Here is a 14685-nt window from a genome sequence, read left to right as displayed (position 1 = left end):
TGTCTTGCTGGACCTTCTCCCAAGTTGCAGTTCTCTTGCAGACTGCATCAGGTTTCCTCCAGGATTTCCCTGTATTTTACTACATTCATTTTACCCTCTTCCTTTACAAACCTTCCAGGGCCTGCTTCAGTGAAGCATCCCCACAGCATGATGCAGCCACCATCATGCTTCATGTTAGAGATGGCAAGTTTTTGAAGGTGTGCAGTGTTTGGCTTATGCCAAACACAGCATTTAGTCTGATGACCAGAAGCTCAATTTTGGTTTCATTAGATCATAGAACCTTCTTTCATCTGACTTCAGAGTCTCCCACATGCCTTCTGGCAAACTCCAGCTGAGATTTCACATGAGTTTTTTTCAACAGTTTCTCTTTGCTGCTCTCCCATAAAGCTGTGACTGGTGAAGCTCTTGGGCAAATGCTGTTGGATGCACAGTCTCCCCCATCTCAGCCACTGAAGCTTGTAACTCCTCCAGAGCTGTCATAGGTATCTTGGTGAATTCCCTCACTAGTCCCCTTCTTACACGGTCACTCAGTTTTTGAGGATGGCATGCTCTAGGCAGATTTAAAGCTGTGCCATATTCTTTCCATTTCTCGATGACTGACTTCACTGTACTTGAATAGATACTCTGTGACTTGGAAATTTTCCTGTATCCATCTCCTGACCTGTGCTTTTCAACAACCTTTTTGTGGAGTTGCTTGGAGTGTTCTTTTGTCTTCATGGTGTAGTTTTTGCCAGCATACTGACTCACCAGCAGTTGTATCTTCCAGATACAAGTGTATTTTTACTATAATCAATTGAAACACCTTGACTGCCACGGTGATCTCCATTTAACCAATTATGTGACTTCCAAAACCAACTGGCTGCACTAGTGATGATTTGGTGTGTCATATTAGAAGGGAGGAATACTTCCGTAATCAATGATTTTGTGTGTTATAAGTAATTAATTTAGATCATTTTGCAGAGATCTGTTTTCACTTTGATACGGAAGTCTTTTTTTGTTGATCAGTGTCAAAAAATGCCAAATTAAATCCTCTGTGATTCAATGTTGTAAAACAATAAAGCATGAAAACTCCCAAGCGGGATGGGTGAATAATTTTTACAGGCATTGTAACATAAAAAGAAAGGAACCCAACACCGACCACTATGAAATACCACTAGTCACCGGCAGCCAACCAGAAAAGGCTTCCTTTATTCATACTTTTTGTCTCCTGCCAATCAGCCAATCCTTGAAGCATGCTAGTACCTTCCCTCTAATACCATGGGCTCTCATTTTGTTAAGCAGCCTCATGTGCGGCACCTTGTCAAAGGCCTTCTGAAGATCTAAGTATACAACATCCACCAGTTCTCCTTTGTCTATCCATGTATAAAGTGATTCACAGAAGTGCTTAGTTACCCTCCACGTGTTCATTTGTGGACTCATTCTGATTTTCTTTCTTTAATAAACGTTGAGCACCTTGATGTCATTTTACAAAATAACTGTTGTTGCATTACCTAAATTAGAATATGGTCACTTTCCAGTAAGATGAAGTGCACTTAATCACAGCAGCCTCTCCGGGTCCAATAAGTGGCGCAACTGTTAGTCTGAAGCATTTCTTTTATATATCACAAGACCTGTTGGACACTGATAATACTGCAGTAGTACGCACTATTGAGACTGACAGAGAGGGGAGCTGCATGGCCACGGGTCTTGCAGGGACCAGGCCCTCTGTTAAGGCATTATCTGTTACTGGGGGACAGATGGACATTATTTACTTGGATTTCCAGAAGGCTTTTGATAAGGTGCCGCATAAAAGACTTATCCATAAGATAAGGATGCATAGAGTTGGAGGTGATGTATGAGCATGGATAGAGGATTGGTTAACTGATAGAAAGCAGAGAGTTGGGATATATGGGTATTACTCTGGCTGGCAATCAGTGGTGAGCGGTGTGCCTCAGGGGTTGGTGCAGGGCCCGCAACTGTTCATGATATACAATAATGATCTGGAAGAGAGAGCCAAGTGTAGTGTATATAAGTTTTCTGATGATGGTAACTTGAGTGGAAAAGCAAATTGTGCAGAAGATACAGAGAGTCTGCAGAGAGATGTAGATAAATTAAGTGAGCGGGTAAGGGTCTGGTAGATGGAGTACAATGTTGGTCAATGCAAGGTCATCCACTTCGGAAGGAAAATTGAAAGAGCAGATTATTATTTAAATGGTAAAACAGTGCAGCATGCAGCTGTGCAGAGGGACTTGGGAGTGCTTGGGTATGAATCAGAAAAAGTTGGTTTCCAGCTACAGCAGGCTATCAAGAAGCAAATGGAATGTTGGCCTTCATTGCAAGAAGGATTGAATTTAAAAGCAAGAAGGTTATGCTGCAACTGTACAGGGCACTGGTGAGGCTGCACCTGGAGTACTGTTGTGCAGTTCTGGTCTCCATACCTGAGGATGGATATACTGGCTTTGGAGGCGGTGCACAGGAGGTTCCCAGATTAATTCCAGAGATGAGGGGGTTAAGACTATGAGGAGAGATTGAGTCGCCTGGGACTGTACTCATTGGAATTCAGAAGAATGAAAGGAGCTCTTATAGAAACATATAAAATTATGAAAGGAATAAGACAGAGGCAGGAAAGTTGTTTCTACTGGTGAGACTTGAACTAGGGGACATAGCCTCAAGTTTCGGGGGAATAGATTTAGGATGAAGAGGAACTGCTTTTCCCAGACAGTGGTGAATCTGTGGAATTCTCTGCCTAATGAAGCAGTGGAGACTACCTCAGTAAACCTTAAGACAAGGTCGGATAGATTTTTGCATAGTAGGGGAATTAAGGGTTATGGGGAAAAGGCAGGTAGATGGAGATGATTCCATGGTCAGATCAGCCAGGATCTTACTGAAAGACGGAGCAGGCTCAATGGGCCAGATGGCCTACTCCTGCTCCTATTTCATATGTTCTTGTATTACAGCCACACAGAGAGGAAGCACTGGAGGCAGCGTAGGAGAGAACAGGGGAGCGACAGGCACGTTTGAATCCGTCCTGGGTTGGGAACTGACCACTGCAGTCTGGCTCACACACGAATGCTACTCTCCACTGTCGCTCCCTGGAAGACAAGCTGGATTGTTTTTGTCTATGGCTGATCCAGTGCGAGCTGAGGAACTGCTGCCCGCTTGTTCTTGCATAAACGTGGCTTCAGGACAATATTCCATGCACAATCAATCTCCAGGCCATGCAGCTCAGGAACTTGGGCTAATTTTGTATGTGACCTTTGCCCTGGAGAATGCAGCTTCATATAGCTGTATACAGGTGTTTAATTGACTGACAATTAAACTTAAACTTGAACTTGAACAAATGCTTTCTCCTTCCTCATTTATAGCTTCTAATGAGAGTCCCTGAATATTCGTGGAAGATCACACAGCTGACTGCAGAAGGAAAGTTATTTGTACACAAGTATAGAACAAACCACTGTAATCAAGACATCTTTTCCAAATTGCTTCAGCCTTCTGTTCTTTCAATTTTCTACTTACTTAGAGAGATGTTTCTCAGCCTCAGCGCAGAGCTCCAGAAGTCCCATCAGCACAGCCGATACGTCCATATAGGGCTCCCACACGGTAAAGCCACGGCCAATCAAATCAATGGCGGTCCTGCGGATTGTGCTGTGTGCCGGAAGTTTATTGCTGGAAGGTTGCAGCAGCAGGAATGTCAAAGCCTTGCCTGGTAAGGAAAACAGGAAATCGAATTTAGAAGAATGAGAGGGATCTCATTGAAATCTATCAAATATTGAAAGGCGTAGACAGTGGACATGCATAGGATGTCTTTAACCAGAGACTAGGGCCAGAGGACACAGCTTCTGAATAGAAGGATGTCCCTTTACAGCAGAGATGAGGCAGCATTTTCTTAGCCAGAGGCTGGTGCACCTGTGGAATTCATCACCACGGAAGGCTGTGGAGGCCAAGTCACTGGGTATATTTAAAGTGGAGGTTGATAGGTGCCCGATTAGCAAAGACGTCAAAGCTTATGAGAAGAAGGCAGGAGAATGGGTCTATGAGGGATAATCAGTCAGGATTGAATAGTGGAGTGGACTGAATGGGTTGAGTGTCTGAATTCTGTTCCTATGTCTTATGGTTGTGGAGACAGATTCAATAGCGATGACCAAAAGGATGCTGAATCAATACTTGAAAGAAAATGTTGGAATGGCAGAGCAAACTCGGTGGGACGAATGATCCAATTCTGCCCTATGTCTTGTGGTGTTACGTCTTAAAATCAGTGTATGAAAGTAAAAAACGTTATAGTTTTAATAATTTCATGTCTTCAGTTACATATTTCTTGTTTCACCATTCTACAGCCTAAATTAAATTTTAATTGATAAATTGATAATCAAGATGGTCTGTAAATACATTATTCCACTTCAAGGTGATTTTGCTGTTAATGTAGGTAATTGGCAAAGCTAACTAGGCTGAGTCAGCTAAGTAGATTTATAAGTGTCTCAGAAAGTATGGATTGTCTGCAGGTTAGAGAGTCTGGGGCCAAGAACTGGAGACCTGGAGGCGACCTGTCCAGGGGTTGGAGGCCTGTGTGTGTGCGAGGAGAGGAGGTGGGTGGTGGGAGGGGAAAGGGGTTTATTTTGTTGTTGTGTTGGTTTGTTCTGTTGTTGCTGCTGATGCTGCTGTGCTGTGTTGAACATCATGGGTATGCTATGTTGGAGCCAGAATGTGTGGTGACACTTGCAGGCTGTCCCCAGCACATTACTGGGACATTGGTTGTTACCACAAACAACACAATACTTCCTCATTGCATTGTAGCCTTGTTTTTCTTTTACATCGTTTGCATGGGGCACGTCATGTCGCAGTTAGCGTGACATTATGGCACAGGTCACAGGGAGAGTGCACAAACTTCTTATGGACAGTGGTGGGAATTGAGTTATGGAGTGTTAGGACCAGTAAAATGTATCAGTTCTAGTGATTAACTCAGCAAGTTGAATTTATGTATTTAAGTAAAGTGCCTACTTGGAGGAGAAGGAATGTACCCATGGTCAGACAATTTTAATTAGCTGAGAAATATAAATGCATAAAATTCTAATTACTTTGGCGAACAGCTTTCAGGCCTGATGTGTGAAACAGTGGGATTTTATCTCATACGCTGCTTAGAACATAGCACACAGAACACTACAGGCTCCACACTACACTTTCTCTCCTTATTCTGAACTGTGCTGTTTTACTTTATTTTAGCTGTGTAATGATTTGCCACATGATGTGGCAATCAGAGGTTTCCAACCCGGGGTCTACAGACCCCCCAGTTAATAAAGGTTGGAAACTCTGCTCTAAATAAACAGCATGCAAGACAAGCTTGTCACTGGATTTTGGCAGATGTGAGAATGATAAACCAATCCATGTTGGAAGTTGAAGGTCTGCTGATCCTGTCAGAGCAATCCAGGTGAGTAGCCGCTGTCCCTTTGAGGAATGGTTTATAAATCCTTTATCACAGACCACCAGGTTCAAGAACAGCTGCTTCCTTTCAACCATTTGAACAACCAACAAAGGCCTAATCACCACAGTTTAGCAACATAATGACCATTTTGTAAGAAAAGTACAGTACAAGCTGGCTTTTGTGTGACGATCTTTTTGCCTACTTGAAGATCATTCTAATCCTTCTCTCCCACATAACCCACCATTTTTCTATCATTCATGTGCCTAACTAAGAGTTTCTCAAATGTCCCTAATGTGTCGGCCTCTATCAACACCCAGACAGCGCATTCCAGACACTCATCACTCTCTGTGTAAAGGACTTAACTCTGATATCCACTCTATACCTTCCTCCAACTACCTGTTTAAGACAATAAGACTATTAAGAAATAGGAGCAGAATTAGGATATTTGGCCCATCAAATCTGCTCTACCATTTCATCATAGTGGATCCATTTCCCTCTGAACTCCGTCCTTTTGCCTTTTACCCGTAAACTTTCACACCCAAACTAATCAAGAACCTATCAACTTCCGCCTAAAATACACTCGATGACTTCAACTCCACAGTTACCTGTGGCAATGAAATCCACAGATACACCACACCCTGGCTGAAGAAATTCCTCCTCATCTCCATTCAAAATGGACATCTCTCTACTCTGAGGCTGTGTCCTCTGGTCCTAGACTCCCACACCATAGGAAGCATCCACTTCACATCCACTCTACCTATGTCTTTCAACATTCAATAGATTTCAATAAGATCCCCCCTCATTCTTCTAAGTTTCGGTCAGCAAAGGCCCAGAGTCATCAATTGCTTCTTATATGATAAACTTTTCATTCCCGGAATCATTCTCGTGAACCTCCTCGGAACCCTCTCCAATGTCAGCACATCCTTTCTTAGATAAGGTCCAAAAACTGCACACAATACTCCAAGTGAGGCCTCAACAGTGCCTTAAAAAGCCTCCGAATTACAATCATGCTATTATATTACAATCCTCTTGAAATGAACGCTAACACTGCATGTGCCTTCCTCACCTCTGACTCAACTTGCAAATTAACCTTTAGGGAATCCTGCATGAGGATTCCCAACTCTCTTTGCACCTTTGATTTTTGAATTTCGAATTGTCTCCCCATTTAGAAAATAATCTATGTTTTATTCCTTCTACTAAAATGTATGATCATACACTTTCTGACACTGTATTCCATCTGCCACTTCTTTTCCCATTTTCCTATGTGTTTCCTCTGTCTAAGAATATAGTGACGTCCAGTTAGAATGGAGATAAGGAGGAATTTCTTTACCCAGAGTGTGGTGAATATGTGGAATTTGTTGCCACAGGCGGCTGTGGAAACCAAGTCATTGGGTATATTTAAGGTAGAGGTTGGTAGAGTCTTGATTAGTCAGGACATGAAGGGATACGGGGAGAAGATGAGATGGCAGAACAAACTTGATGGGCCAAATGGCCTGATTCTGCTTCTATATCTTATGTACTTCTCCAAATCTGTGGAAGTCCTTTTTCAGCCTCCCTGCTTGCTCAACACTATATGCCTCTCCACCTGTGTTTGTATTATCCACAAACCTGGACACAAAAGTTGCCTTGTTTAGTGAGTGTAGTTTGGTTGTCTTTTTGGGACTGTAGATTAATTTCCCAGAATTCTAATTTCCACAGAAATAGCCTAAACTTTTGATCCCTCATTTTTTGCATGATTACTTAAGATAGATGGGTAGTGCCATAAAAATTTACAAGTGTCAACTTCATTACTTATGAGTTAGGATAAAAGGAGAAGTCAATATTTTCCTATACCTTGCAGAGCATTTGGATTAGAAATACAAATTTTAAATATTAATATTCTACATTTTTAATTTTTGTGAAGACTTGGTACACATAACACCAAGGTTTAAAAATGTGTTTTCTTTTAAAGAGGCAATTTTAAGCTGAGAAAGGCTTTTATAATGCTGTTTCTATCATAAATACATGCTGGTATTTATGTACATTTTATTCCATATCTGTACTTCTAACTTAATTTTTATATAATTAGGCCATTTGGCCTATTGAGTCTGTTCCATAAGACTAGATGCTCTGCCAACACAGCTCAGCAAATTCCTAGTATGTACAAATGTGGAATGGTTTAAAAGGCACCTGTTGGGAGTATATTCACAAAACAAGGCTGGTATACGGAAGGGTAAACCTGTGGAAGCTGTAGAGGCAGATATAATTACAATATTTAAACAACATTTAAATAGATACATGGATAGGAAATGCTTAGAGCAATATAGGCTAATTAGAGGCAAAAGGGACACTTCACACCTTGGGACTGCCTCACTGAAAGAAAGCGTATTTTCAAGCCTCAGCACTACAACGAAAAGCAAATCTTTACAAAGATTAGAAATAGAGTCATAGAACAATACAGCATAGCAACCGATTGTTTGGTAAAAGTATAAATTTAAAAATAAGGAAATAAAGATGATCGCGAAAATGCTGGTGCTCAAATCAGGATTTAAAATGAAAATACTGTATCAAGCAAATAGGGAAGATGTAGCTTAATCTTTCTCTTTATGTTGTCATTCTAGCAAGGGGTAGAGGAATTGTTTAAAAAAATTGTGTCAAGTTTAAAGCTACAATACACTCAGTGGTCACACTATTAGTTAGACTTGTACACTTGTCGTTGATGCAAATATCTAATCAGCTGACCGTATGGCAACAATTCAACGCATAAAAGCATGCAGGCATGGTCAAGAGTTCAGTTCTTGTTCAACACGTGAAAGAAAGGTGATCTATGTAACTTTGACTGTAGAATGATTGCTGATGTCAGACAGGGTGGTTTTAGTACCTCAAAAATTGCTAATCTCCTGGGATTTTCAACACACAACAGCCTCTAGAGTTTACAGAGAATGGTTTGATAAACAAAAAAAAATGTAGTAAGTGGCAGTCTGTGGGTGAAAATGCATTTTTAATGAGAGGACTGAGGAGAATAACCAGGCTGGTTCAAGCTGACAAGAAGGCAACAGTAACTCAAATAAACACGTGTTACTACAGTGATGTGCAGAAGAACTTCTCTGTATGCACAACACATTGAACTTTGAAGTGGATAGGCTACAGCATCAGAAGACCATGAACGTACACTCAGTGGCCACTTAATTAAGTATAAGAGGTAACTAATAAAGAGGCCTTTGAGTGTACAATGTATGAAAGTTGGTTAAGAAACCTTTTAGGCATCTACAGTAAAACAAAATTTGATCAGTTAGTTTTAAAAACATTTAAAAATAAAATAGAGGCAAAATATCACTGGCAAAATACAATGAGGGAATTTATGTCCAAATTGCAGAATGAAAAATTCTGTTATTAAATTGAGTGGTAAGATTTTTTTCCTTAATGCATTGGAAATAGTTGAAGCATTTCCAAACAAAAAGGCTCCAGATGCTGTTTTCTGTCTCATAAATTTAGACACATGGTATGGTTGACTATCAGTCACCCACACAGAAAGCTTCCTTAGGTCATGAGCTACAGACCATGTGAATTAACCAATCCTTCTGCCATGCTCAGCAAACTGTAAGAAGAGGAACAGTCTCAAGAGAACATTGGCAACTTATGCTGCTATTTATCGGAAACCTTTGGTTATTGCTAATAGGTAAGAATAGGGTGAATTATTGTCTGAGCTTACAACATCACTCGATGCTGGTTAATTATCTGGCCGGATAATGATTAATATTGAAAGGACCATGACTAACTATCATTTTGCAAAATGAAGGCAAGAAAGCGCTAATAGCTCCATTTCTTTAAAATTAATATCACAATGATATTTTGCATAACTTTTTTATAACATCTTCTTGTGTGTCACTGGATTCTGAAGCTCATACAAAATCAGTAAATGGCAGTTCTGTAAGAAAGCAGCCAGATTAAATAATTTTCTTTCCTTGCATAGGAAGGACATTTGTGCAACACAGATATTCATCTTGAAATAGTCAAGCAACCTAATTAAATAAGAATGAAAAAGAAGACAACAGTGATGCATCAACAGGAATGGATTGACAATAGTAACTATGGATTTAATACTGGTAGGACACATCTAGGTTTGTTTCATCAGAAAATATATAAACATTCCACAGGCTATGGAAGCAACGTTTATCACAGTTTTGAATTTAATGCCAAGAAATGTATCTTCTAAATAAAAATATATAATAGGAAATATAGGATTAAAATGCCTAATGAAATACTGTGTGTATTCTTTGCAGTGCCAAGTTAAGATATCGGAACAGAATTAGGCCATTTGGTCCATAACCTCTGATGTCCTGACGAATCAAGAACTTAACAACCTCCACTTTAAATATAAGACCGGAAGACATAGGAGCAGAATTAGGTCATTTGGCCCATCAAGTCTGCTCCGTCATTCAATCATGGCTGACTCTTTTTTTTCCCCCTTCTCAACCCCATTCCGCAGCCTTCTCCCCGTAACCTTTGATGCCGTTTCCATTCAAGAACCTATCAATTTCTGCCTTAAAAACACCCAAAAACCTGGCTTCCACTGCTGCCTGTGGTAATAAATCCCACCAGTTCACCACCCTTTGGCTAAAGAAATTTCCCCACATCTCTGTTTTAAATGGACGTCCTCTAACCTGAGGCTGTGTCCTCTTGTCTTAGACTCCCCCACCATGGGAAACAGCCTTTCCACATCTACTCTGTCTAGGCCTTTCAACATTCGTAAGGTTTCAATAATATCTAATTCATCCTTCTAAATTCCAGCGACTATAGACCCAGAGCCATCAAACGTTCCTCATATGATAACCCTTTTCATTCCCAGAATCATCCTGGTGAACCGCCTCTGGACCCTTATAAAGCCTCAGCATCACTTCCCTGCTCTTGTATTCAAGACTTCTTGAAATGAATGTTAACAATGTATTTGCCTGCCTCACCACCACCTCTACTTGCAAGTTAACCGTCAGGGTGTTCTGCACAAGGATTCCCAACTCCCTATGCATCTTGATTTTTGGATTTTGTCCCAATTTAGAAAATAGTCTGCATATTTATTTCTACTATCAAAGTGCATGTCCATGCATTTTCCAACATTGTACTTCATTTGCCACTTTCTTGCCCATTCTCCTAATCTAAGTCCTTCTGCAGCCTACCTGTTTCCTCAACACCACAACACCACCTGCCCCTCTACCAATCTTTGTATCATCTGCAAACTTGGTAACAAAGCCATCTATTCCACCATCTAAATCAGTGAGACACAGCATAAAAAGATGTGGTCCCATACCAACCCCTGCGGAACATCACTAGTCACTGGCAGCCAACCAGATAAGGATCCTTTTATTCCCACTCACCGCCTCCTACCACTCAGGCAATGGTCTTGGTAAGCAGCCTCATGTGTGGCACCTTCTCAAAGGTCTTTGTATACCCAATGACTTGGTCTCCACAGTCAGCTGTGGCAATGAACTAAACAGACTCACTACTATCTCACTAAAGATAACACATACAGCACAGTACATGCTCTTTGGCCTACTCTAAAATTAATCTAACTCTTTCATCTCATATCACCCTCATTTTTCTTCCATCGATGTGCCTATCTAAGAGTCTGTAAATATCCCTAATATATTTGCCTCTACCACTATCCCTGTGGTGATTATTCTGTATTATTGGCTAGTCAGACGTAGCTTTAACATATGTTGCTCCCTTATAGATCACCGACTATTAATGCTGAACTATAAGAAATAATTCCCAGAAATATCCTAGAAGTGGTTATTAATTGGATTGCAATCAATCAGTCCTCAGAACAGCAGCATATTTCTGTAATAAGCTGTATGGTAGCCTTGTGGGTGGACAGTAGCGTAACAGTGTCAGTAATCTGGGTTCAATTCCAAACACCGTCTGTCAGGAGTTTATATATACTCCCCAAGACCGAATGGTTTTCCTCCAGGTGCACTGGCTTACTCCCACGTTCCAAAAATGTACGGGTTAGGATTAGTAAATTATGGGCATACTATGTTGGTGCCAGAAGCATGGCAGCACTTGCGGGCCACGATACACAAATCACTTTGTCTGACACCAACAATCATTCCATGGTCAACGTCACTTAGATCACATTTCTTCTCCATTTTCATGTTTCGTCTGAACAACAATTCAACCTCTTGACCATTCTGCATGCTTTTGTGAATGAGTTGCTGCCACATGATTGGCTGATTAGATATTTGCATTAACGAGACACTGTACAGATTTATCAAATAAAGTGGCCGCTGAGTGTATACGTGGATAATTTTCTGCATTGTCCTTTAGACATCCTAAAATGCAAAATACTGGACATTATGGGTTGAAGAGACTGTATTGTATTATAATGCTCTATGTTTTATGCTTGTGCTGTTCCAAAATTGTTCTCTTACAATAAATAACAATAAACAATAAACAATAATAATAAAAACAATCATAAAGAATATGTTCCTGCAGTTTGATAAGGAGCAGTGGGAAAGGTCTTCCATTACAAATGCATGCCGACTGGTCCAAAACTATATGTTGAATTAAACTCTCATCAGTTTAATAGGGAAAGAATTATTTTAGAGTTTCTATAGAAAACTGGTAAGAACAAAAATAATAAAGGCAATTAAAAAGCAGAATTTTCTAAAGCAATTAATAGCAAAAACATTATATAAGGTAAAAAAGAAAATCAATATCTGAGTTTGGGTAGCTACTCTTTAAGACAATGCTTTGCAATTAGTAATCTGAGGAATTGGACACATTCCACAACTTCAGAATTTTATTTGATTTCAATAAATAAATGGATGTAAACATCTGCTACAGTTTAAAAAAAACAAAAACTATTTCATTAACATCCTTGTGGCAAGACTGTGATGAACTTTACCCAATCTGGATAAAATTTTTACCGCTTTATCAATGAGATGCGGGGGAGTATCCTGGATTCAACCAAAGTTCAACCAAAGAAAAAGAAACTTGATACCTAAATGCAGTTGAATCTTAAATAATTTGACCAAGTTCCTGCCTTGATTACACATTACAAATCCTGGTCAGGAAAGAGGTTAAAAAGATTCCCACATATCACGAATTCCCCTGAACAAAGCTTGGAGCTATGCAAAATTCTTTTTAATTCTTATCTGCTACAGAAAATATTTTGTAATGAGCTGCATTCATGGTAAAAATCCACTCAAACGTTCATCTGTTAAGTACAGTTAGATTTGGTTTCAGATTCAGATTTATTAATCACGTGCACATTGAAACATACAATGAAATGGGTCATTTGCGTTAACAATCAATACACCTAAGGACGTGCAGGGGGCAGCCTGCAAGAGATGCCACACATTCTGGTGCCAATATAACATGCCCACAATGTTTAGCAGAACAACACAGAACACAGCAAGCAACAAAGCAACAAGAGCAAAATAAGCCCGTTCCTCTCTCCTCCTTTCAACCCAGCCACACACATGGACAGTTAGTGATGGTTCCAAGTAACAGAATTAAACTACTGCTTGAAACCATGGAAAGTGCCGCTCACAGTACGCTGCCATTCTGAAGAATGTGTCATAGGAGGATGTAAACATAGGTTTCTGTGCTACAGAAATTTCTTTACCCAATATCAGTAGAAGCAGAGATAACATATCTCAAGGGACAAACATTTGGACATTTTTATTGCAGGGACACGGGAGTATCCTGGCTGCTTTGGCTGTAATCAAAACAAATCCAAATTCCACAAAATCTGAGAATTCTATTGAAATTACTGGTCAGTGTGATACAGGGTTTTTATTCTTTAGGAAAATGAACCAAGATTTCTTTCTGTCATGATCCCTTTATTTTGCTGTTTGCCAACCCACAACTCTATCCTGCAATAACATTACCCGGTCACTGCTTGACAGTCCTGACTGCCTGCAATGCTGTTGCAAGGCACAAGAACCATGATGGCTGATATTCAGCAAAGGGCTTTTGATAATAGGCTAATCTTGGCACTTGTGGGTGCCCGAAACAATCAGAGAAGGAGAAGGATCAAGGATTAACTTTATTCACCATATAAATTTCCATGTATCAGGAATTTGTTGTGGTGTGTCGGATCAATGAGAAGGGTTGATCTATGAGATCACAATGGTAAGGCAGGTCAGTAGGGTAGACAGAATCTTACTTGCAGAATAGAAATGGTCAAATACTTGAGGGGATGGAGTTAAGGAGAGAGGACAGAAGTATTCAGGAGATGTTTACATTGACAGGATAAATCAATCTGATTGCAATTACTTATGCATCATCTATTCAATACTGAGCAAAGTATTAATAGAAAAAGCTGCCACCACCAAATTCAGAGCTTGCTGAAGAAGTCCCAAATCTCTGTGATTTATATTAATTTTAGTCGCATCATTGTCGGTTTAGTTCCTTAAGGTTGTTATATCTGGGGGTGGTAATGGGGACAAGCTCCCACTATCTATTAAATGCTCCCAATGGTGTGCATGTCAAATAGCCTCTGACAACCAAATCCAGCCCCTGACCTTCGCATGAAGCTTAACTACTAAGCCCAGTGGAACCATTTCTACTGACAGGAGAAGGGGAGAAGGCAGGTTACAGGTGCCTTAAAACCAGCTGCTTCGGGCAGATGGGGCTCATCTGTCATGGTTAGCAGCTCATCTAGAAGGAAAACTCTGACCTCAAACCTCCACTGCCTTATGGCTATACCCACTCGTGGGGAAGGCTTCGGGGGTAAACCCTGAGGAAAAGTCTGCTGCTGGAGTCCATAAGGGAGTTCTATGTTGAGATCGGTGCAGACTGGCAACTCCTGCAACTGCTGGTGCCAAACTGTACAACAGTTTCTGCCATTTCATTGGGGTCATCAACTGCATGAGAAGGGGAGCTTGCTACATGGGCGACAGCTTGTCGTACTGCCCAGGCTTCCATGTCTGGACAACCAAGAAGCAACATCTATGGTTGCCCCTGATGGATGGTGGCCTCATCATCAGCATCATTGTAGATTTACAGTATGACTGAAAGCCAACTGTATTTGGGTCTTGTTGGCGATTTGAAAGTTTAGTTTTATTTGTCACATGTATATCAAAATGTGCTATTTGCATCAATGACCAAAACAGTGTGAAAATAATCTGGGGCTAGCCTGCCAGTGTCGCCACTCTTCTCTTGCCAGCCTAGCACACTCACAACTTACTAACATTAATCTGTACGTCTCTGTAATGTGGAAGGGAACCAGAGCCCCCGGAGGAAACCCACGTCGCCTTGGGGAGAACATACAAACTCCTCACGTAGAATGGCGAGAATTGCACTCCAAT

At 40.6% G+C, this 14685-nt stretch overlaps 1 protein-coding gene across 4 annotated transcripts in view; it reads right to left on the bottom strand.

Annotated features, from left to right (window-relative positions):
• LOC134343857 (WD repeat-containing protein 7) overlaps window positions 1-14685 on the bottom strand; it is a 627641-nt gene that overhangs the window by 210667 nt on the left and 402289 nt on the right. For all 4 annotated transcript variants that reach the window (XM_063042658.1, XM_063042659.1, XM_063042660.1 and 1 more), the window contains one exon: window positions 3496-3682. In XM_063042658.1, coding sequence (XP_062898728.1) covers window positions 3496-3682 — 187 coding nt within the window. The remainder of the gene's footprint in view (window positions 1-3495; window positions 3683-14685) is intronic.

Source organism: Mobula hypostoma, chromosome 3, assembly GCF_963921235.1.
Source record: "Mobula hypostoma chromosome 3, sMobHyp1.1, whole genome shotgun sequence".
NCBI classification, from domain to species: domain Eukaryota; kingdom Metazoa; phylum Chordata; class Chondrichthyes; order Myliobatiformes; family Myliobatidae; genus Mobula; species Mobula hypostoma.
The sequence above is the reverse complement of the archived record's forward strand: the minus strand, read 5'-3'. Positions and strand labels throughout refer to the sequence as shown.